The following is a 25550-nucleotide window of genomic DNA, read 5'->3' as shown; positions in this document are numbered from 1 at the left end:
CATCATTCTGTAAATGCTAAGCAGTTTCTTGCACTAGATGCATGCTGAATACCTTCCGTAAATTTAATGATGTGTACATGATCAACTAAGAAATAAAAAACTTCACTGTGTAAATGCTAAGTAGGTGCCTTGTACAAGAGGCATGCTGAAATTCTTGTATAAATTTAACATTTGTACCTTATTAATTTAGAAATATAAACTACTGATGTCAGCCAGAAAATACTCTTCAGTATGTTATAATATTAAGCATTTTATTTATTTATTTATTTTTTTAGATTTAATATTTCAAATGCTGAAACAAAACAGGTCGATATGTACTGTAATTTAAATAAAAAGTTTATACATAGTGTATGTTCTTCAGCTTTATGTTATGTTTTTAGCAAATGCTTTAGAAAAAAAGTAATTTTTACAACTGAATAAAAATATAAAGTCATCCCCCTAACTGACAAGCGATAATCATTCTCCATTTGGTTTGAGATACCCAAACTAAAATTAACTTAAGAAATACTTTCAACTAGTTCACTACCACATTACATCTTGGGAGAAAATGTGGCAACATCCGAGACTGCAACAGCAATAATATTTTGCATTCCCTTCTGCCAATGCCTTCAGTTAAGTTGTTCTGTACATTACATTCAAAGCCTAATGATGACAATTATTTTGGGAGAACTAAAATTGCCCATTACATACCTGATGTCTTCATTAACTGTTGAGATGAATCTTTAGAGCTTTTGTCTTTTGTTGCACTACTTGTATCATCATCAGAATCACTCAGTGTCAAGTCTATAACTTCTGCTTTTTCTGGCTTGTCTGCTTTCTCACTTTTAGTTGGCTCATCTGGATCCTTGTCTGATACCACCACTAGAATAAATAAATAAATCTGTCACTTGATTGTCTTAATAAGGTAAACAATCATTAAGCATATATATAGTAAGAGTGGAAGGTTTTTGTTTTGCTGCATTTTCTTCCCGCTAGTTAATTCTGTTTAATTTATAAACAGTGACTCCTACTAATATTCAGTACATGGGACCTGGATGTTTTCTATATGAACACTTTTGTTTTGTTGATTGTACATTATAAATTCATTTATAACATAACAGGATAATTCTGCAACAAAAACAATTAAAAGTCAGCATACCCTTGCTGCTTTCATCATTTAACCTACTCACTCTCCCACACGTGCATGCACAAGTGTGTGCAAGTAACAGAAATCAAGGACTGCCAAATCCTGCTTCTCCTATGACTTATTTCCCAATATCCCCTCTCCCCAATACCTATATGCACCTGTAGGATAAATAAGTGAGGACTGAATAGCACAATTCAACATCAAAACAGAAAGACAAGTCTGAGGAATGCACTACAGTAGTTTATAGTAAAGGCTGTTTCAAAATGAACCATGTGGGCTTTAGGGATTTGTTGCACTTATTACATTCAACATACCACTATAAATAATACATAAAATGAAACAGCAACTCAAACAGTTTTTTTTGTATACTTCTGCACAAAGGGAAGAGTATGGGACTACCAAGAGTGACTGTCTCTCATGCATAGCCCCCTAAAATCAGTTCCAAAAGCGAATCGTGAATTTGTAGTTAGAGTGATGTTTGTGTGGAGATTTAACAAGATGCTTACAACTGCATCTTAATCATTTTCGGTTGTTACAAAATCTAAAGCCTGCAGCCTTTGGGTTACCTACCAACTATGCATACAAAATGTTGCTGCATGACTGAAGATTTTCTGGATCCTGTCATCTTCAGTGATCAATCGACATTTCACCTAAGAGGAAAAGTGAACACACACAAATCCCCCACAAAGACCCCCCTAAATTGACTTCTTTTTTTGCCACATCCTGGTGGAAAGTTAATGGGCATTACTTTGCAGATGAAAAACAGAGTCAAAAAACTTCACTTGGCAGCTACAATTGATTCAACAGTGTTGTATCTGTCCACTGGACTGACCACAAGGGGCTGAATGAAAAGAGCTTTTTTGCATGACCTATATGTCCATACACAATTTGATGCCATGCAATTTTTACCTGTATGTGCTTCCACTACCAACTGATCTATCCAACTTTAGAAACAGCACCGTTGTAACAATTACTCCAGACACACTAATCAAGGTTAGTGAAGAACTATCGTATCGACTAGATGTGTGATGAATGGTCCTCAACTGAACACTTGTAAGAAAAACTGTTTGAGCTGCTTTTCTATTTCATGATTATTTAACACTGTAGACTGAATGTAATAAACGCTTCAAAGCCTTAAAATCAGTATATTCATTTTGCAATATCCTGTTTTCTGGATTGTGAAGACACAGGTAACAAATGCTTCTGTACCAGCTAGTTGCATTTAAGATTGTTAAACATGATCTATGTGAGTAGATGCCATACACATCTACGTAACTGTGGTGCTAGCTCAGAAACAGCACAGCGTAGCTCAAGTTTTGAGCACAAAAACTAGTAGGAGAAATTAAGAACACTTAACAGGCTGAAGGACTGGCATAATTTATTATTGTACTTTAATATTACAGTAAATTAGAGAAATAAGTGAAAATGCAGGTAGAGAGAATTTTATGCGAAGATTAAGTAAGTAGTAGACAACTACTTGAGCAGAAAAGAAAACAAGACAATGTGAAGTGATGTTGCACAATTCTCATTATGAATTTGCTCCTACACCAAATAAATGATTTTTTTAAAAAAAATTGTGGCTTGTGAATGTTCTTACCTAAATCTTCACTTTCGCTCCTTGATGTCACATCCGGCTGAAACACAGGGGAAACAATAAAATGAAAGCCAGAAATACTCATTTCAAAAATATATATGTGGAAAATTCAGTTCATTAAAATAGAATATTTTCATAGATCACCACAAAGTTATGTTCTTCACTAATCAACTCGTTTGGAGTGTGCAGGAGTACCTACTTTTTACATGAAAATTCTGTAACTTTTTCCTGAATGAATGAACATAAAAATCTTTCTTCTTCTATCATCATAATATGGAGGGAAAAAAAAGAGTAAGAAGGATTACAATAACTGCAGTGGTGTCACAATGATACCACACTGTGCCAAGATACATGACAAGATCCTGGAGAGCAGAATCCAAGGAAGGATCAAGAACAAATTGAGAGAGGAACAGCATGGCTTCCGATCAGGGCAGTCAACTGTTAACCTTATATTTGCAGTAAGCAGCTCCAGGAGCACCACTATGAATTTAGGGAAAACCTTGTGCTGGCCCTTCTTGATATAGAAGAGTCATTTGACAGTGTCTATAGAAGAAAGGTCTGGGAAGCACTAGAAAAGAAGAGAGTGGAAAAAGAGACAACAGGCAGAATGGATAAGATGTACTAAGGAAGCCTGAGTTATGTGAAAGTGGGAAATGAAGGGAAGGAATGGTTCAGCAAACAAATAGTGTGAATCATAGCAGTGCATTGTCACCTCTCCTCTTCATTGTGGTCTTGGATGAGATAATCACTAAAGTGGCACAAAAAACTGGAGAAGACAGATGTAAGCAACACTGCTCGTGAATGGTCTGAGAAAACAGGGAGGAAGAGATTCAGGAAGAAACTGTGTAACAGTACGGAATGAAATTTAATGTAAACAAATGTGAGATCCTGGTTAAAACTAGAAAAAAAAATAATATAGACCAACTAGTGAAATAAGAATTGTAGGTTAACAATTGAAGAAAGTGCGAAGTGTCAAGTACTTGGGAAGTGTGATAGGGGAAAATGGAAGAAATGAGGAAGAGATCACTGAACATTGCAGACAGGGAGAAGTTTCCTGCAAAATCATGGAGCCTGGTTTGGAACAAAGACGTCCCAGAAAGAAGCAAATTACTAATATATAGAAATTACCACATCCCATGCATCTGAAACATGAATAATGAAGAAAAGAGATGTAAGCTGACTACAGCATGTGAAATGATGTTCCACAGAAGTAGGAAGGAGTAACAACATTAGAAAGGATGAGAAATGAAAGGGCAAGAGAAATAGTTAAAGAGGAATTGTTGCAGAGCAGGATAGAAACATCAAGGCTAAGATGGTATTTGCACTTAAAAAGAGAATGAAAAGAAGAGGCTTCCCAAGAACATATATGAAATGGAGATGCGAAAGAAACGAGCAAGAGGAAGACCAAGGGATAGATGGCTGAAGGGTGTGGATGATGATGATGATGATGATGATGATTCGTTTATGGGGCACTCAACTGCGGGGCCATCAGTGCCCGTACAAAGTCCCAATTTTTACGCAGTCCGATCTAGCCACTGTCACAAATGATGGTGAAATGATGAGGACAACACAAGCAACCAGTCCCCAGGCAGAGAAAATCCTCAACACAGACAGGAATCGAACCCGATACCCTGTGATCCAGAGGAAGCAACGCTAGCCACTAGACCATGATCTGTGGACACAAATGCTCGTAACAGGAAACAGTTGTGCTGAAGACAAATCTGGATGGAGCAATGAAACAAAGTAATTTGATCGGATGAGTCTTGTTTCACAGTGTTCAACTTCTGCCTGAGTTTATGTCCAAAGAGTGAAACAGGGTGGGGGTTCGGTAATGATTTGGGCAGCCATATCATGATGTTTTATGGTTACTCTGCAAGGTCAAATTACTATCAAAAATTATGCGACCACTTTGGCTGATGAGGTCCGTTCCATGAAACAATGTTTGTTCCCCAATGGGTATGCTATATTACAAGACAACAGTGCCTCGGTTCACACAGTTCCCATTGTCCAGAACTGGTTTTGTGAGTACATGAGGATGAACTCTTAAATCTCCACTGCCCAACAGTCACCAGATCTAAATATTACTGAGTCTTTGTGGTCTACTTTGGAAAGCAGGGCATATTATCACGTTACATTTCCACAATCGTTACCTGAACTTGCCACTATTTTGCAGGAATAATGGTCTAAGACTCCCTTGAAAACAGTACAGGTCTGGTATTTATCCTTTTTTGAGATGAATGGAGGTGGTTTTGAAGGCGAACAGGTTTCCCACACCATATTAGGCATAGTAGTGTGTTGTGTTTTTGGTGTTTCCATATTTTTGTCCAACCTGCCTTCTTTAATGTGCATATCTGACAGGTGAGGTGACAGGTAATTACTAATGAGTCCTTTCCCATGTGATAAAGCACCCTCCTGTGTGAACAATTCTTTATTGAGAACCACGGCACGTTCTGTATTCTAATGACCAACTTTCTCATTTCTATTCACTGTGATGAATTTACTCAACTTAAGACCACTATTGCAAAATGTTTCTTTACAAATCTATCTGCTTTCCAGAAACTACATCCAACTATGCAACCTTAAGTATCTGCAATGAATAATGTTCCATTTTCAGCAGTCAGTCAAAAAATATGAACTGTTGATGTCAACGGGAACATACCACACAGAACTGCACACCATTTTATATGGTAGCACTATGAACACTGACGTTGCAAGCAGTTGTTTGTTAAGCAACTTAGGCAACAATCAGTTTAGGATACTTCACTGTCTGTGATGGATGCATTAACATTTGTAAGTATTCTTCACGTGGTTTGTCAAACTCAATTTTAGGCTTTAGTATTGCCAACTTCTCATTATCTCAGTGAACTTTGTAAGTTTGCACTTGCTGTACATTACAATTCAAATAATGACCCATTTCTTTTGAATGGGCTGTACAAGTAGCTGCTGGAGCTCTGGGAAGAGTGTACAGATAAGAAGTGGAATGAAGAACCTGCACTGCTACTCATGGAGCATTTTTTGATATATTGCACACCAGAGTCCATGACCTTGGTTATTGTGAAACAGAAGTTAAGGAATTCAGAGATATGTTGAACATAATGTGTGATGGATTTCTAAGAATATGTTAAGGATGACAACACTGCAAGTGACCTGGAGTGCTTAGTAGTTCTACTTGTGTAGACCTGTCGGCGTCTTCATACCTTCCAGATGCTCAGTCCGAGTTCCAGCGCCTTAAAGCCATCACGTGAGTTTTGAGAGTGCCACCAGTCAAGTTATGTGTTATGCAATTTGAACAGCAGAATTTAGAGCAATGCTATGCCATCAACTTTTATGTTAATCTTGTGGGAGGGGACTAACAACTGAGAAAAACGTTGAATGTGGACTTGTTCTTGCGAGATCACACTGACGTTCAACAATAAGGAGGATGGGTGACATGTTTAAACACTTTCATTGGATGTCAAACTTTGACCAAAGTTTTGCACATGTCAAATGTTTGCATCAAAATGGTGTCAAAAAAACTCACATCTGAGCAGAAGGATAATCCAAGAAAAGTGTGCAATGATTTTATTGAGATGATTGTCAATCACCATGAAGTTCAGTTATGTGATCACAGATGGTGACAGATTTTTGAATACGATCCTGAGAAAGCGGCAATATGAAAGGTGGCACACTGAGACATCTCCTTGAACGAAAAGCACAAATGAGCAAAACAAAGATCAAAACAATTCCAATTTGCTTTTCTCACAGTAGAGGTATAATGTATGAAGATTTGTTCCTCCGGAATGAAGTAACTGTCAATCAAGTTGTTTACAAAGATGTCTGTGAAGGGCTCAGATAAATTGTGAATCAAGTGAGACCAGGCACTGCAATCAAGTGGATGCTGCATCATGACAATGTCTCATTTCACACAGCCACTTCCATCACGGAATTTTTGACCTCAAAAGGCTTTCCTGTTATTCCACGGCCTCCCCATTCACCTGATCAGAGGCCCTGTGACACTTTCTTTTCCCAAAATTGAAAAAGTATTAAAAGCATGGAATTTTGGGACTCTGGAGAACATCCAACAGAATGTGACCAACATGTTAAAGGCTCTACAAGTTGAAGCCTTTCAGTGCCGTTACCGAGACTGAGAACAACAAATCCGCCAGAGTACACCTGCCAAATGCAACTATTTGGAAGAGGCAATATTGCAGTTTGAAAAAACTTTGATTTATAAAAAAATCATCCTCATTAGTTTTCTTGGACACCTTTTACAGATGATCCAGTAACTCAATGTCTGAGGAATGATGCTGAAGTCAATTTGAAAACCACAGTTACAAGAATCTACAGTAAAATTTTGGAATCAGTGATGGGACAGTAACAAAATGAATTCAGTAATTTTGACTACGACTTTTGATCAATATAAATATGGTTTCCCTACATTTGGATTCCAGTTTTTAAGATACTATTATAGTCATTTTGTTTTAATTTTCCTGTTTGCTATCACAGCTAGTAGTTATTTATAATCCAGGAGGAAATATTTACAACCATGAGGAATGTGCCACAATAATGTTGTTGATTTAATGAAGTTTATTAAATCAAACTGACTCTGAATAGCATACTGTGAAATTTGGAACTCTGAACTTATCTGACTGCTCCCGCCACCAGTGTCTCAGCTGAGAGGAGCTTTTCCACCCTAAACATGATAAACAATTATGGGCATAGTTCACAAATTTAAGAATGGTTTCCAAACTTAGATCAATTGTAAAATGAAAACTCTCTCCTGCAGCAACTGAGGTCCAACTACAAATTTCACGACATGGTGGTCACCAATTGAGGTGAAAAGAATCCAGCATCATTACACATTTTAAAATGACACTTTATTCTTTTATAGCTGCTAATCTTTATGGAAAGTTCAGTACACAACCACTAGTCTGTACAATTTTCATCCTACTAAAGATTTAAGCTGCCCTATGAGTACGATTTGTTCACGCAAACATTTCAAAGAGGAGTGCGCAGAGTGGAGGGGTCTACAACTGCCCCATATACAGATTACTAACAAAGAGATAGAGGGGCTGGCCAGTACTTACCTCAGCTCAGTACAGCCGATAGAGACACAAAAAACAACCGAAAATTTAAGCTCCTAGCTTTCGGAATAAATGTTCCTTCATCAGGGAGGAGAGAGGGGAAAGAAAGGGAAATTTTCGGTTGTTTTTTTGTGTCTCTATCGGCTGTACTGAGCTGAGGTAAGTACTGGCCAGCCCCTCTATCTCTTTGTTAGTAATTGTTTCACATCTTTATATGAGATTTTCCATTAATTATTTAGATCAACCATATACAGATTACTGTGGGGAGGTGAGAAGTGTGCAGTGCTGGCAACCTGGGAATTAAACAAATATTAATTTTGTTTTGTTCTTAATTTGGAGCAATTATTGATTTAAAACTAGCATATACAGACAATGAATGTTCTCCCTGCTAAGTGAATAGCATTTCCCTCTGCTTACTCGAATGCAATAATATAAAACAATAGACAATTTTAGACAATCACTGCACCAAAGCAGCCACTGTGTCACTTCATTGTTTGTAAATAAAGGCTGGCAAACTTGAAACACTCTTTGCCTGGGAAGCAAGGTGAGATAAGGAAAACAACCTATCACACCAAAACCCAACACTGCTAAAATCCACATAACAAATATGTTACGTATCTACAAAAATAGGAACTACATTTTCAGAAGCTTACTAAAAATATATATATTTATAAACTTACAATAGGAGAAAGCACCCTGGTCTGTTCATTTTTAACAATTAGCGAAGACCAAGAGCCATCCTGATGTAGCTGAATCTCATTGCTGTCAATAGGCAATTTTGGAGAAGCCAAAACTTGCTGGAAGTACCTTTAAGAGAAAGAAGTTTATTGTATCAAAGCCATATATAATGGAAACAAAAGCAAAATGAGGGCCACAGTTCCCTCTAACTTCAATGTTTTATGAAATACACAAATTATCTTATAAAATTGGGTGTTTCAATGTTACCTTACACTAGCCCCTACACATAGAGAAATAATTTCACCACTGATCACTGGTATCTAGATTTGATTAAAGAGGGTTTGTATTATCACATGTGTAAGTACACACAATAGATACCTATTCCGCTTGGATAGGTAATTACATAATCACACATTTAAGAGAGAAATAGCATCTCTAAAGGTTTCATATTATTTATTTATGTATTGATCTCAGCATCCCAAGTGTTGTAAACTACAGAACATTCGGATGTTAAGAAGTATATATGAAACTTCCTGGCAGATTAAAACAGTTTGCTGCACTGAGACTCGAACTTGGGACCTTTGCCTTTTGTGGGTAAGTGCTCTACCAACTGAGCTACCCAAGCACGACTACCGACCCGTCCTCACAGTTCCAATTCTACCAGTACCTCGTCTCCTACCTTCCAAACTTCACAGAAGCTCTTCTGCGAACCTTGGAGAGCTGTCACTCCTGGAGGAAACCTGGTGGAATTAAAGCTGTGAGGACGGGTTATGAGTCGTGCTTGGCTAGTTCAGTTGGTATAGCACTTGCCCGCAAAGGGCAAAGTTTCTGAGTTCGAGTCTTGGTCCGGCACACAGTTTTAATCTGCCAGGGAGTTTCATATCAGTAGACACTCCACTGCAGAGAGAAAACCTCATTCTGGAAACATTCCCCAGGCAATGTCTCCACAGTAATGCTAGTTCCGCAAAATTCACAGAAGAGCTTCTGTGAAGTTTGGAAGGTAGGAGACGAGGTACTGGCAGAATTAAAGCTGTGAGGACGGGTCGTGAGTCATGCTTGGGTAGCACAGTTGGTAGAGCACTTGCCTGCGAAAGGCAAAGGTCCCGAGTTCGAGTCTCTGCCCAGCACACAGTTTTAATCTGCCAGGAAGTTTCATATCAGCACACACTCTGCTGCAGAGTGCAAATCTCATTAAGATGATTCTGCCCATTCACGCTTCCAGAATTTATGACAACATGACAGAAGAGTTGTGCAAGGCTCTAAGCAAACATTACAATCAATCCCAAACAGACAGTGTGTGTGTGTGTGTGTGTGTGTGTGTGTGTGTGTGTGTGTGTGTGTGTGTGTGTAATCTTAAGGGATTAACTGCTAAGGTCATCAATCCCTAAGCTTACACACTACTTAACCTAAATTATCATAAAGACCAACACACACACCCATGCCCGTTCGAGGGAGAACTCGAATCTCCACCATGACCAGCCGCCGAGCAGTCCATGACTGCAGCGCCTTAGACCGCTCGGCTAATTCCGCGCGGCAAAGAGACAGTGGTAAGCAGCAATATAATACTAGTTAGCATGTCAATTTAAAACAGCAACATCTTATTAACATCTGAGTAACTTCTGTCTCACATTGTCTCAAGAGTTCAAAACACTAAACACTATGAGAGAATGTAATGCCAGTGTTTGAAAAGACTTAATTATCTTACTCTGAGATGAATATGCTTTGTTGATTGCCAATGAGGCATGCACAGCTATTCTCCAGAAATTCCCCTGTTGCTTAGGAGAGGGGGAATCAGACACACAAATAAAAAAGTGTAGTCTAAATAATCACCCAAAAATGACTACTGTCCAATGATACTTGACCATCTGAGATTGTTACTGATGCACTGCACAAAATACTGAAGAGGTCTGCAGAGCTTTAAAAACTGGATAATTGTTCGATATATTGTACTGTGTAATGGCGGTATTGTGCAATTAATGTCAGTTCCTGCCATGACTGAAAGAATTTCTCAAACAACCGAAAAAAGGTAAATAACAAAATATCAAGTGTGTAAGTGAAAGTGCTATCTATGACTTTGAAGAAATGATGTTCAGATGATCAGAAAATGCCATATACATTGCTGTCCAGAACAGCAGAGGAAACTGAAGATCATGGTATCATGACAGTAAGTACAAAAGTTTGACTTGATTTACTTGCAGTAGTTCTCAGAACGGACAAATAAGATTCACCCCTTTTCCTTCCCCTTCAGCTCTTCTGCCAGAAGGAGCCACTGGTTCTGAAAGCTTGAAAAAGCTAAATCCTTTCGTCTCTGTGTTCACATGCCACCACTTGGTGAGTAGATTTTTTATCTATCCGTTTATATTATATTATCAAAAATTCATTATTTTCATTGTTATAAATAATTGTTGAGGTTTTCAAATCTACACTGCCATGAAAGAGCTCCTGGACCACTGAAATATTATCAAAAATATTCTTGGGCTTGTTCCTCCTTTCCACATAATTTCTGCCTACGTGTTGCACGACAACCAACTCTACCGCAATACATGTCAGTTCTTCATTAGCGAGTGCTGACATGTTCACTACGAATGCAGTGTTCTAAGTGACACATCTTGGGCATAAATAATGCACAATAATACTGTGCTTGCCTTGCAATTTGGCAGAATATATTGACAACACTATTGTGTCAATGATACTGAGTGTGCGAGGGCCAATTCAGAAAGTCTCTAATTTAATGTGATCTCATTGGAAGCATTGCTGCTCTGATGAATCTATACGAGTAGTCTGCTCTCCTACTTCCTGGACACCAACCACTTTTTCAGTGCTTCTCTTCATCACTGCTTACTTGTGCCTGACCCAACCAACACCAGGGGCTGGACCTCCTGCGAAAACAGCCATACGTCATAGTCCACTAGGATAAATGGCCACCATTAATCTGTGGCCAAGAACAAAGTGAGCCATACTGTGGCAAAACATGCAGCTGAACATAACATGCTTGATTTCAATGGCTGCTTCACAACACTGGCCATACAGATCCTCCTCTCCACCATCTGATTTTCTGAACTGTGCAGATGGGAGTTAACCTTACAACACATTTTCTGCTCCTGAAACCAAGCTGTTTTCAACCCCTCAATCCAACAGTTTCTGCCACCTCTACCTTGTCACCTTCTCACAATTCGCCTCCCCTCACCCTCCATGTGCACTGCTCTCTGTCCGCACACCCTCTGGTCCATTCCCCTTCTCTGCTTCTCCCCTTTCAGTTCAGCACTCTGCCCCCATCTCCAGCACAGCCTACTGATGCTGCACCAAGCAGCCCTGTCCTGCTGCCTCTAGTCCCTGCATGCTCCAACAGGCAATTCTGATTCTCCTTTCCCCATCATTACCCTGCTATCCTTCCCCCTTCCCTGCTCCATTCCTGGTTGTTGCTCCTGTTTGACACTTCTCGGTTGCATTCTGGCCTAAGCAGCTACAGATAGAGGGCAGCTGTGTGCGTGAGGTGTGCTTGCTGGTGTGAATGTGTGCGTTTCTCTTTCCTGAGGAATGCCTTGGCCTAAAGCTGACACGTAATGTCTTTACTTATATAAAGAAACAGTCACAGTTTTAAAGTTATTTTTATTACAAATAACAAGTTTTGTCTGGTTAAGGCTTCCCCAGATATTTATAAAAGAAAAGGAAAAGCAAGGACATAATTATATAAAGTTACAAACTAAAGGGCTTAGCTGCACAAAATTTTAAAAAAGGATTATTTTTTAAAAAAATATTTTAACATTAGTAAAGCACTGTGTATCACTGGCTGGTAGGGCAATTAGTCAGACTGATGGTAACAAATCATCTACAGGAGGAACAATCCATCAAAATACATGGGGGAAAAAATCAAATGTGTAAATTTGAAATGATAAAAACTGTGGTAAAATTTATGAAAGCAAAATTAAAGGGGAAGGGGGGGGGACGTGGGTGAATAGGCAAATAAAGTAATGGAAATTACTTTGAAATAGTCACAGCCACCAGGTGAAGTGCAGTGTAGAGTGACACACACATTGAATCAATGTGGAGAACAGGTGAGTAAACGGTCTAAGTGATGGCCACATTGCCACTAGAGTGCAGAGGAGAACCATGTTTCCAGCACTAGTAGGGCAGGACATCAAGAGGAGATACTAGTGTTGGTAAAACTTAATAAATTTAGGCATAAGGCCATAAAAAATAGCTACAGACAATAAGTAAAAGTGATTAGGTAGCATCTCAACTAACAGTGTACGATGACGCACAAGATAAAAACTCAAAATGCTTGGAAATTAGAAGAACACAAACAATAGGAATACTGTATAATCAAATGTTGCCATAAAAACAAAGGCCCCTAAAAGTTTACAAATGGGTGTAAGTTTACAAATGGGTGTAAATAAAAAATAAACAAAATAACTATATGTATAAAAGTAATGAGAGTATTAAAATCATAACAATACAATGTGCAAAAGAAGGAAAAAAATTATGAGCAAATTAAGTAGACAGATTTTGTTTTTTATCAAGACATTGTAAGAAGTCTGATTTTTACGGACCAACTGATCATGCAGAAGCCCAACATTATTACCTGTTAAATGTAATTTTTTTAAATCTTTTAGAGCAAGTTAAATCTTGTAAACTACCACTGTGTTATAGGCATTATGAATGGCAATGTACCTCAAATTAGACATCTATTTCCCTATGGAAGCTGGAGATAATGACAGTTCACAAATATGGTGAACATAGACTTACAGAAAGCAAGTTTATAATGGAATGGGTGAGAAGAGGAAGAACATATCACCACACCACTACCAGTTGACCGCATTGTCAGTGTGTAAAATTTTTAATGTTTTGGCCACTCTGATTGGCTATTGATAATGAGGAGGGGGGGGGGGATGTTAGATGTCCTGTATTGGTGTTTGCTTTATTGCTTGCCACTAGTGGAAAGATATGAATGGGGAATGGTTGGTAGTTATGATGGAGTGCTTTTTACTTGTGTACATCATGTATTGAACTGGGGACCTAGAAACGGCGGAGAGGGTTAGTCTCTGCCATAACCCTCTATAGTTCACAACCCCACAATAGGCCACAGCAGTCCACTCACCCCACTGCCGCCGCACACCGAACCCAGGGTTATTGTGCAGTTTGGCCCCCAGCAGACCTACCCGGAAATGTCTCATACCAGAGAGTGTAACCCCAAATGTTTTCATGGTAGAGTAATTATTGTGTACGCGTACGTAGAGAGTGTGTTTGCGCAGCAATCAGCGACATAATGTAACTGAGGCAGATGAAAAACTGCCTTAAAAATCATCCACAGGTATCATGTAGTTGGAGTCAGGGATAGTACATTGGTAAACACTGTGCCAACTTCAGCCCAGAGGTGATAGGGCAGAGATAAAAGTAAATATAAAAAATTATATATAATAATGACGATTATGTAAAGATGCTTTTCTTTGGTCAACTCTGAAGTGAGGTTTTTTTTTGTCTTATTTAATAAAGAGAGGACATTGTTCAAGAAGGGATGCTTGGAAATTATATCCATGGGAGATTGTTTTATTATTACCACTGGATCACGCACATTATGGAAACTGGTTGTGAAGTGATTACTGGCTGATAATTATTATGATGAAACATTTTGGACACTTAAAAGGCTGGAATTATACCAAATGGGTAAAGAAATTGTGAGTAATCAACAGAAAGAATCTGTATGACACTCTAGCGGTTGGAAATTTTTATTTCTACATCTTTATCAAGATAACTTTTCTTCTCCCCCCCCCCCCAATTACTTGCACTTATTTTATTTCTGACCCCTTGCTGCAATATTCTAATCATTGTGTCAACTCTTATTTGCCTCCCCACCCACCCCCCACCCCCCATTATACCATATTTCAAAAAGTTGATCCCACCCCTGCCCCTTGTGAGCTACTGAATGATTTGTCACCAGCAAAAGATTGTGGACGAGTGTGTTTGCCATAAAGAGAAAATAGCTACAATAATTTACAAGTTAATCTGCTATGAAGGATAATATTGTTACTACCAATTAATTTTGTTTTGTTAGTTTAGAAAATATTTCATTATTTGTATAGCTAGTTTCATCTTGATAAAATATGATTCTCCTCAAATAAATAAAGAAAAGACTCAATGGTCCATTTTCAAATGGTAGTCTAATATTTTGCTTTTGAGTCGTATATGAGAAATGAACACTTAATGATAAATCCATGTCACTGCCTGCTTGCTCAACAATTAAACGCTGACCGAGACTTTCATTCGACAATATTCCTCAGACACTGTCACATTTGTTTATTGTAATGTATATGACACCAAGTATTATGTAAGAAAATCGCTGTTTGCTTTGATTCTGATGCTTCTATCTTGTAAGCACATAATACATTTATTTTGGCACCTTAAGTTTTAAAAACTAAATCCCATAGACAGAACAACTTCTCTGAGAGTTAATTTGCTAGACTTGAAGTTCAGTTCTATGCAACCAAAGCAGCCTAGTTTTCGCAAAGTTGGTATTTCTTTATATCATTCACAATAACGTACAAATTGCTGCTGAATAATACATTTATCCATATTGTTACTGGAATACTTATTGTGAGCACCTTACTTCTCCTTCTTTTGTGGAGAAACTTTAGCTCCAATCTGCTCTTGGCTTCGTGTTCCTCCTTCCGCAATTTGCGCACCGTCCTCCTGCTCAACTAACATTCTGACTGCCTGTTCTGTCACTATCTCTGCCGGATGCTAAATCCCTTCTCTTTTTCACTGTCAACTTATTTAATCACAAGACGTTACATCGCCCCACAAATACATTTTCTGTGTTCACCTTGAATGCCTGCACTGTATCATTGCAACGAGTACTACTTTACTCATGGTGTGACTGTTGCTTATAAGGGGCCAAGTTAGTTCCTGCTATTACCACTTTACCAATTCATCTTGCTGGGTAATACAGATAAATAATTTACATCAACACACTCATAAAAATATCAGATTTGATATGTAACAAAGAAATATGCAGTGTTATCTTGATATCTTTCTTGAATATTGGTGTATAGTGGGCAATGTTCATAAAACAAACGGTTAAAACATATCTAAACTCGTTAGATACTTATTATACATACCCATCAATTACAAGTGTATCATAGAGAGCTGGTTTGTCACAAACTGGGCACATCCATGTAGGTTTTCTTTCATTCATCTGAAGATACAGAGAAGCATCAAAACACTGTAAGTGGAAACACGTTGATGCTCTACAAGGGGTTGTCATTCGCATTTTCCCCAATGGGCAAACTAAAGAAACTCTCAGTGATGTAGTTGCTATTTCACAATCTGCATCCTCACTCAGTTTTTCTTTAACTGAAATGAACCAGAATAATTATATGCATTAAAAACAAAATAAAGATTGTAGCACTTCCTACCAGTAAATTTACTAATGAAAACAGGGCTAACTAATAATACAAGACATGGTAGAACTACTAATACCACTGCTGTAAGGCACAAATAAAGATAATATAATACAAATCCTTACTGTGCAATGAAGACTCTGAAAAGCACTATCACAATTTAAAATGGCCCCACTTAATTTTAATTTGTAAAGGAAGAGTATAAGCACACAATAGTGAACTGTGGCACACTTTCTTTCTGTAACCCAGGGATGGCCCTCCTTGATCTGATGGTCGGGCCACCTCTCACTCCTCTTTCTTGTAAATTGGCAAAAATTGAGCCAAATATCAAAGCAATCGTGAAATCAGCGAATTATCATGTTTCAATTGAAACTGTGTATATGTTTCTGTAAAAATATATCTTTGTAATTATATTTGTTCAGGATGTGTATGTGGACAAAGAAAACAATCCTGAATTTTCCAGTTAAAAATACACTTTTTATCAGTTGAAAATACACTACCAATCTTAGTGGAAGTACACATTTTCCATGTTAAGTGATACTATATATTCCCTTGGAGCTCTAAGACCTATAAGTCCCTTGAATGGTAAAGGTTTTATACACCGGCATAGAACTTACCAGCATTGTAAAAAAAAAAAAAAAAAAAAAAAAAAAAAAAAAAAAAAAAAAAAAAAAAAAAAAAAACACACACACAATGCATTTTGGAAAGATCTTTGATATGCAGCAACGAGTAAATTGCATATTTTCATATTCAAAAGTATAAACACGAATTCCAACCAATACAGTGTGGTAGCTCCTGGAAGCACTGAAATTGAGATTACAATGCACTTTTGTCAGCCAATTATAGCTGATGTCACGTGATTTTACCAGCCAGTGACAGCAGATATTCAGGGCACAGGACACATGATGTAGTTGACCAACAGCAACATCACTGTTAAGTAGCGTGAACACACAAATTGGAAAAGTTAATTGTTCGAATTAACATATAAAAAGCATAGCTACAAGAAAAGCAAAGCTTTCAAATATAATATTGGTTGTCAAAAATTTTTTGCTGTTTTCTCCTGGGGATGTGGTTAGGCAGGATCCTTAGAGACAGCTTACATTGCAGCCGCTGAATATTTCCGACAAGCATGATTATAAATTTCACTGCTGTGCTCAGAACATTTTGTGGCATTTCAAATTTTCCACAGAAAAGTCAATTACAGGTACAATGGCTCAAGAACTCACTTCACATCTGAAGTATAATTACATTTTTTGCCATTGTTATTGCATAACTTGTAATCTATGAAAGATCTAAGATAAATGTGAAAAAAAAACCTTAAAGCTTTGTCTTTTTTTAGTATGTGTTACCGTCTAAGACATATCAAACACAAACGCGTCAGTAAAATTTTAAATGTTGGTATAAATAACTGGTCTTCCAGGCCCAAAATTTTGTAAGTGGCTTGTCCTCAAAGTGTTGAATATTGAATGATAGTCTAATGCTCTGTGATTTAAGAAATTCATCCCACATCCTCATATGTAACATAACTCGTCATGCACAAAAGGAAATTTACTTTGAAATTAACATTTCTCAAACCACCATTCGCAACATTTTGCCACAAATTGTTGGAAATGTAAACAGGGTGTATACGTGGCCGAGGAAAAAAAATTCCAGGATTATTCCCAGTTAAAAGTAAACTTCCTCCCGGGTGAAAATACACTTTTTCCGTGTTAAGTGAGAATATACTCTCCTCGGAACTGTAAAACTTATGTCTTCTGCATTGTTATGGTTTTATACACCAGCATAGACTTTCCCAGCACTTTAGAAAACGAAACTCAGGGAACAAAACACATTTTGGAAAGATGTCTGACTTGCAGCAGCGTGTACACTGAATACTTTCGTATTACGAAAGTATAAACTTGGATTCCACCAATCACCGAATGTTACTTTCTGAAGCATTGAAACTGGGTTTGCTATGCGCTTTTGTAAGCCAGTCAGAGCTCACGTCATTTGATCTCGCCAGCCGACAACAGTGGATATTCGAGAACATAGGACAAGTGATGTAGTCAGCCAATAGCAACATCACTGTTAAGTAACACAAACACACAAATGCGAACAGTTAATGGTTTAAATTAATATATGTAGTGTTGCTACAAAAACAGGAAAGCTTTCACAAATAATGTTGCCCCTTTTTGTGTGTTTTACGCTTTGAGATACATCACACAAATGTGCCAATAAAATTTTTAAGAACAATATAAATGCCAGATCATCTGGACTCAAAATTATTCTAAATGGTCATCCTCAAAGAGTTGATTTTTAAATGAGAGCTAAAAGCTCTGCGATTTAAGAAATTCATAGTACATTCTCGCATATAGTTCATCTTGTGTAAAAGGAAATTTACTGTGAAAGTAACGATTTCAATCCACCATTCACAATATTTTCCTGGGACTTGTTAGAAACAGGTTCATTTCAGCAGTTGCCCGAGAGCGCCAGATAACAAGAGTCACCATGCTTGCATAGCTACGATGACGTAGGAAGCCCGTATGTTCGTACGTGTAAAACATTAAAAGATCTTACATTATGTCATAGACGAAACAAGACATTAGAGGATACTCCAAGAGCATGGGTATTTTGTGAACCATACTGAAATGCATAATTCGGCTTAAACTGCACATTCGTATGTTCAGTTTCAGATGCAAATTTTCTTGGAATACCAGTATTTTATTATCTTGTGTTTGGTTCTTTATTATGGCACAATGCCATATGTGCTATAAGATGAAAACATGCAACTGAAATGCAGCAAACAGTTGAAACTAGCCAATAGTGTGGAATTAAACACTCTGTTTCAGTGGAAAAGTTAATAAAAGCCAAATTTCTTAAGCAAATCGACAAAAATTACTTCATTGTTCTGCAATGTGATTAATGATTGACTGTCAGAAATGGGAAATACAATAAAGCCTGAAACTAATAACATATTTTAGCCTTCCATAATTATGTGAATGTATTTTAATTCATTTGACAACTCCCGCTCACAGAAGTCCGTTTTGTTTTCATTTGACATGAGAGCAATAAACGAAAAGGAAACAGCAAAATTACTAAACGTGAACACCAGTCACGTGAGACTACCAACCTCCCCGTTACAACTTAAGGCTGCTCTGTAGATCTGCCCCGGATCTACGATATTTCCGAACTGGGGCATACTAGAGAGTGGCACCCCTCCTCCCTTGAGTGTCTGAAGTAAGACGCCAAACATTTAAAAAATCGACGTTTCAAAAATGTCCATTTTGAAGTGCACATCTTTCTGAACAGTCTGATACATAAAACGGGTGTTTTTTAGGAAATTAAAGACATATTATTTGGTCTTAAATGTGCCAAAGTGCAGTGCCATGCCTCTTCACACAGGATTCTTCTATAACACATCACTGTATTTCGCTCTGTGGAAATCAAATGTGTAACATTTTGTAACTGGTGCCACCAAACTATATTCAAAACATTGGAAATTAAAATGTCCTGTGGTGCCTCTTCTGTTTCCAGTCAGCCAGTTTGACAACCTGCCCCTGTTTTAAAAACTCACAATAAATACTGGATGGGATTATTTGTAACGGGACAACAGGAACTCTTCAGAAAATTTGCACTCTTTATTGCCTCTTAGCTAATAACTTGATGTTTTGTGTGACATAAAATTAAATATAAGATACATAGAACCAGTAAAGACAATAGACAAGCAAGACAGTACACATTTCTTCACTGCTGTTCTCTCTAACCTTAGTACAGCTTTACATGGCATGCTTTCCTTTTGGGAAAGAATCTATTAGATCATCATAGTTCGCCAAATGTTTTTGTACACAAAAAAACCAAATGTCATTGCCTAATACTGAATAAGCTATTAATACAAATAGTACCCCATGACTGGTGTGGTTTCTCGATCTGATTACGTGTATTTTGTCACTGGCTGTTAGATAACACGAAACAGGTCTGCCTAATATTGCGGCAATTGTAACACACACTGAATAAACGACACTGTTTTGTCTTAAATGGTCATTTTTATAACACGACAGAATATAATCACGTAGTCGCAATATCAAATGCTTATTTGTCCTACTATAAGAAAAAGTTTCATGTTAGGAAATAGTTACACATTTCATTTATACGCTCTAGCTACTGAAGCATGAGATCGAAAAGTAGTAGTACGAAATTTCTATATAAATTTAGAATCGTCATATTCTTCCATAATTTGTGTGTGTCCCGTTTCTTATCCTTCCTCGTTCTAAGAAACAATCTTGTCATCACTAATTCTGTAACTATTCCTGCCAGTGTCAAAAATTTATTCTCTGGTCAACTTTACTAACCCTGCCAGAATCACCGTTTCAGTTATCTTGCATTTATTCTCCGGTTAGGGGTTATCACATGTTCGTACATCTCGTTCTCTGTGCTACTCCCAGAATAGAACTTCAGCAGCTGCTAGCCGGGGACTTTCACAACTGGCCCTTACCAGTGTAGTGTTCTGGCAAAAATATTTCTGCAAAAATTTCATTTTCTTGGATACGCCGAGAAGATAACACAATCTTTCTTACCTGCTATTCAACAGGGTTGCGTTTTAAAATCATGTGAATAAAAGTCTTCCACCCTCTCCCAGAAATTGCCGCCAGGGGCAGATACCCCGGTTTGCCCCTGCTCCCTATATCCAGGCATGTTGCACATGCGTGAATCTGACAGCTTAGGCGTGCAAGTAAACTTTCTTCTGGGTAGCATCTGGCTGCTTGCTGCTATCGCATATACAGCTAACTGCCACACTTATGTAGCCAGAAGTGGGAGAAGGTACCTCACATGCAACTCAACTGTGCATGCGCATGAGCTCACTAGCAACTGCTCAAATGAATCTAAAGCAAGCAGTTGTGACGTCATGCTCATCGGAGGCTATTTGTTGTTACAAAGCATTGCATCGCCTTCCTAAAGCCTTTTACACATTTTGCTATTGGCAGACACTTGTATAAGCACTGTGATTTGTTGCTGTATATTGGGCATATCCTTTGCAACATAAGTTTTATTTTTGTTTTTTCTCTCGTTCATATTTTATTGCTGCAGTATGATTCTGCAGTAGTGGGGTAAAAGTAATATATCTTTGTCAGAGAATCGGTTCTTACCAGTCATAATTACAAAAATTTAACTGAAAACAAAAACAATGAAAAATTCCCGAGTCGTATACACCCTGTGTAAACAGTTGTGACATCATACTCACTGAAAGCAGTTTGCTGTTATGAAATGTTGCATAGACTTTGTCCTAAAGCCTTTGACACATTTTGTTTCCAACAGACACCAGACACTTGTATGTGTACTGTGTTTTGTAGTTTTAAAAAGCAGATTTTCTTCGCAACTAAAGCATGTGTGTGTGTGTTATTGCTACAGTATTATTCTGCAGTAGAAGGCTGAAGTAAAATTATTTGTTAGTGTGTCAGTTATTACGAGTTAACATCACGAAAAATTAACCTAAAATTGAAATTGTGAAAAATTCCACAATTCTAGAAACATTCCATAGTTTTTCCTTAGATGAATAAATTCCTGCATTTTTCTGGGATTTTCTGGTAATTCCAGGATGTAAACACCCTGTTGGTAATGCTTGTGAAACAACTGATGTTAACTCTCTTTTCCTTGCAGTCCTTATGTAGCCACTGTGAGGGATTTGCAGCCTGCAGAACTATTAACTCTGTACAACTCTGCTCTTAACTACCAGTAAAAGTAATGAAATGACACCTTAGGCTAGGATAAAAATAAACAAATGTTATAAACATTAAGTCACATTAACAAATGTTGTCAGGTTCAAAATATTTAGCAACTCACTGAGCCCTCTGGTAAAATCAGAATGCCTTATTCCTCTGGCTTTTAGCCTCTGAAGCAGTTCCGATGATGACAGTTTCCGTACTAAGTACACAGCTATCACATAACCCCGTCCAAAATCTGAATTCCAAGTGACGTTTATCGTATTTGGAACAGTGGGGCTTAGTTTCACCATAGGAGTAATATTCACAGGCTTTGGCGGTCTCTTTGGTTCAACACCAGGCTTATTTGTTGGTATTGGGTTCTGGAAAAAAAAGAACAATTATTAACAAATGGTGACTGGATAAACTTCAGTAAACCACACAACATTAATCCTGTCGAGTTGCAGACTTCATAAACAAATTACATTTACAGAGAAAAGTCTATCATTTAACACAGATTCATCTTTATCAATCACAATATTATGGTAAGACATTACTTTTGTCAGATACCAAGTGATATCTTTTTTTAAGCATGTATGATCTGACTGAAGAGGTTATTTTGTCTAATAAATCATGCTGTGTGGCTCAGCAGTTATGAAGTTAGTTTATTTAAGAGAGATGGGCCAAGTAGCGAACATGCACTACTATTCAGAACTATTTATTCAGAACTTCTGAAATTTCCACAATATAGCTACACCAGGGTCTTTGATGGGGTGGGGCTATGACTAGGGAGCTAAACAACATTGTAAACAGCACCCTTACTAAAATGTTCTGAGACAACTTCTTAAATACTTGACTGAAATTTTATTGACTGTTCCACCCCAACTTATTTTCACTAAAATCTTCATACAGAAGGCCTCCAATATATAAAACTTGCCCTGTGCTCACCATAATTTTACTAATATCTTAAGAACAGATTTTATACAATGGATTTGCAGAAATGTTGTGACTGATCACTTAGGGAAGAAAGGGTGATGAGCCAGCCACTCTGTAAACACATCAAGAGCCATGAAGGCATAAGTAGCAAAATCAAAATTCACTAGAGATTATTATAAGACAGAACTGCTGAACAGTACCTTTCTCTGGAGGCTATGAGGGTACATAGTTTTAGCATATTTAAATTTGGGGTGTTTGCCTTAAAGTCAGGAATGCAAAGTTTTCTACGCCCTCATTGTCATATGCAATGAAGAACTCTATCAATTACTAATATTATACTAAACCACATACTTCCAGAAGTGCATAGATTGGCATTTTTGCATAGGATACACGTGTTGGAGAAGATATTTGTTGGTATTGTATTATTACTTGTTTGGTATACTCCTTAGGTGGTATGTGGCAGTTGGAATTCACCAGCGGACACTTTTACATCACAGCAAGTACATCATGGAGTTTCCAACACCACATGGACACTGATGAGACTCCTCGGAGAAGACAAGATCGAGAATAGCCAAATGAGAATGTACATGAAAATTATATTGATCAAATAAGGAGCCTTTAGTATTTTAATTCCACACAGATATCCACACAAAGCACACTTGCAAAAGTTCATACAAGAAATGTACTTTGTTAATGAAGTTAGAGGTGGAAATAATAAGAAAGAAACTGACTAATGTATTGCAACAGAGTATATTCCAATGACAGTTTTTCATGATTTTGCCACTTGGAACCCTCTCAAGCCAAACTTCTTTGCAACATGTTGTGCTCTCCGAGTCTGGAGTCTGAATGACCTGCCCTTCTTTTCTAACCTTCCATGACATATTCCTCTTTCCTTCCACAGGGAGTAACGAACAGTTCTGAGAACTAAATTAGGTATATGAAGATAATCAATTTTTGACAAAATAACTGTATAGATAAAAAGCCTACTCACCAAGAGGTGGCAGCAAAAAACACATTTAAAGGTCAAGGAAATGGGCAAGTTTTTCGACTCAGTAACTCTTCTGGCAGAAAGGTTGAAGGGTAAGGACAAGGGACGAAGGAAAAAGACTGGAGAGTTTTAGGACTGCTGGTACCGCTGACTCCGAAAGCTTGCACATTTCCTTTCGCTTTATGTGAATTTTTTCCTGCTGCCACTAGGCAAGTAGATTTTTTTATCTGTCCAATTATATTCAATTAGGTAAATGGTATGATGTAATGCAAAATGCTAAACTTGTACCAAACCTATACATTCACTTAAAACTCAGGGCACTTTAGCCAATAAAGTATTTTCTGCCATCTAGTCAAGAAATGAAAGCAATTCGTTAAAATGTGGTAATGTCATGTGACAGGATGTTAACTGGAAGCATGCTGAAGTCAGTTCACCTCACTTTAATGGCTCTTAGGAGGACTGTCATGACCATATTGTCGACTTCACTGAGAGCAGTTTACGTTTCGCAACCTAAACTCTTCTTCCTCGCACCGATTCAAAGTCTTGCATTGCTACAGCACGACAGCTGATGCAGGCTAACAGCACTTAGTAACAGCCACATCATTTCTCACACTGGTATCCTCGGTCACTCCATGTCAATGAATCCCTCCCTGCGCTGAAGCTACAAAAGGGAGGCCTGACTCATCAGGATTTCTGCTGAAATGTAACAATGGATAACAGTGCATTCTGAGTGTCAGAACAAGAAGAATTAAATGCCACAATTACATCTCATCTGTTCTGGTGCCCTCAAGGAGATAAATATGCAATGAAAATAGTGATTTCATGAAGTGTGTGATCTTAAAAGGACACATCTCTCTAATGTTAACAAATCACTGTAAAATTTAATACAGATTTTCTAATTCAATCTTCCAGTAAACATTTACTGCAGTTAGTAATGCTGTCTTTCAATCTAACTTACACTGTAAACTTTCCAACTAGGATCACTAAATCCTCAAGGACAGCCATTGATAACATTTTTATAGACAAATCAAAGGAACATCTGGGGAAACAGGTAGAGGAAATAATCGACCAAAAAGTTGCCAAAAGGGTAATTACCGACGTTTCTTCAAGTTTAGCTTAAGAATTTACTCGCAATGATACTAAGAGAGGCATAGATAATCTATGGAAACAATTCAAACTTATCCAGGATAAGGCAGACAAGAAGGTGACTTCTCCTAATATGGAGTTAACAAGTGAGGTAATGACTGACCTACAATGGGGGGCAAATTCTGTACTCTCCAGGCAGTTTCAAAGTTTAAGCCAGACGGGGGAAGTACATCCTACTCATTTTCTGAAACGGTTTAATCAAGCCTTGCCGAAAAACTGGGAAGTTTCAAAAAAGACAATTTCCGGTGGGGTACCTTTTAGGAGAAGCTTCAGAGTGGGGCACACTGAACATAGAGAATTTTTCGTCTTGGGCTGATTTCCAGAAAAACTTTCAGGAGAAGTATTGATCAGCAAGTGCCCCCAGGAAAAACTAATATCCGATTTGGGGGACACAAAGTATTACAACAGTTCATGGGGTATGACGGCAAAGTATTTCGGCTGGCATTTAACTAGTGATGCTGTGCTAGTGTCAGTCCTAGTCGAGGGAAAAGGAAATTTTATGAAAATTCAATGAAGGCGTGGTTGGGTGACGAAATCTGGGGCCACTAGCAGAGTGTAGTAACTGTCAACAACCAGGAGGCCAGGCAAGGTAAACATAGCATTCGCAAGCGCGCAGCTGCAACAGCGGTATTGCATGCACGATTTGTTTTGAGGGAAGCAACAATGAGGCAGAAACTGTGGCGTTGCTTTAAGTTATTGCAATGTATTTGGCGGGGCACTAGGTCAGAGCCAAGAGTGTCGATTTGTAAGTGGCTGACGTTTGGGAATTTATCCCTGCCATAATTTCTGTCTCTCTCTGACACTACGTCAGAAGTGAGGAAGAAACCAATATAAACACATGGGCAATTTTAGATTGGGTTAGATTGTGCCAGGTCAGTTGAGCATCGGGATGGACCTGCATTGGTCTTCGCTTATAGGGGCCAGTCTGGCAGCAATGTTGTAAGTAT

At 38.0% G+C, this 25550-nt stretch overlaps 1 protein-coding gene across 3 annotated transcripts in view; it reads right to left on the bottom strand.

Moving 5' to 3' along the window:
* LOC126273465 (E3 SUMO-protein ligase PIAS3) overlaps window positions 1-25550 on the bottom strand; it is a 231086-nt gene that overhangs the window by 62712 nt on the left and 142824 nt on the right. For all 3 annotated transcript variants that reach the window (XM_049977025.1, XM_049977027.1, XM_049977026.1), the window contains 5 exons: window positions 21676-21916; window positions 15577-15811; window positions 8464-8590; window positions 2724-2760; window positions 691-861 (listed from right to left, as the gene is read on the bottom strand). In XM_049977025.1, coding sequence (XP_049832982.1) covers window positions 691-861; window positions 2724-2760; window positions 8464-8590; window positions 15577-15811; window positions 21676-21916 — 811 coding nt within the window. The remainder of the gene's footprint in view (window positions 1-690; window positions 862-2723; window positions 2761-8463; window positions 8591-15576; window positions 15812-21675; window positions 21917-25550) is intronic.

This window comes from Schistocerca gregaria, chromosome 5, assembly GCF_023897955.1.
Source record: "Schistocerca gregaria isolate iqSchGreg1 chromosome 5, iqSchGreg1.2, whole genome shotgun sequence".
Classification (NCBI taxonomy): Eukaryota; Metazoa; Arthropoda; class Insecta; order Orthoptera; family Acrididae; genus Schistocerca; species Schistocerca gregaria.
Note: the sequence above shows the minus strand (reverse complement) of the source record. Positions and strands in the feature narration are given on the sequence as shown.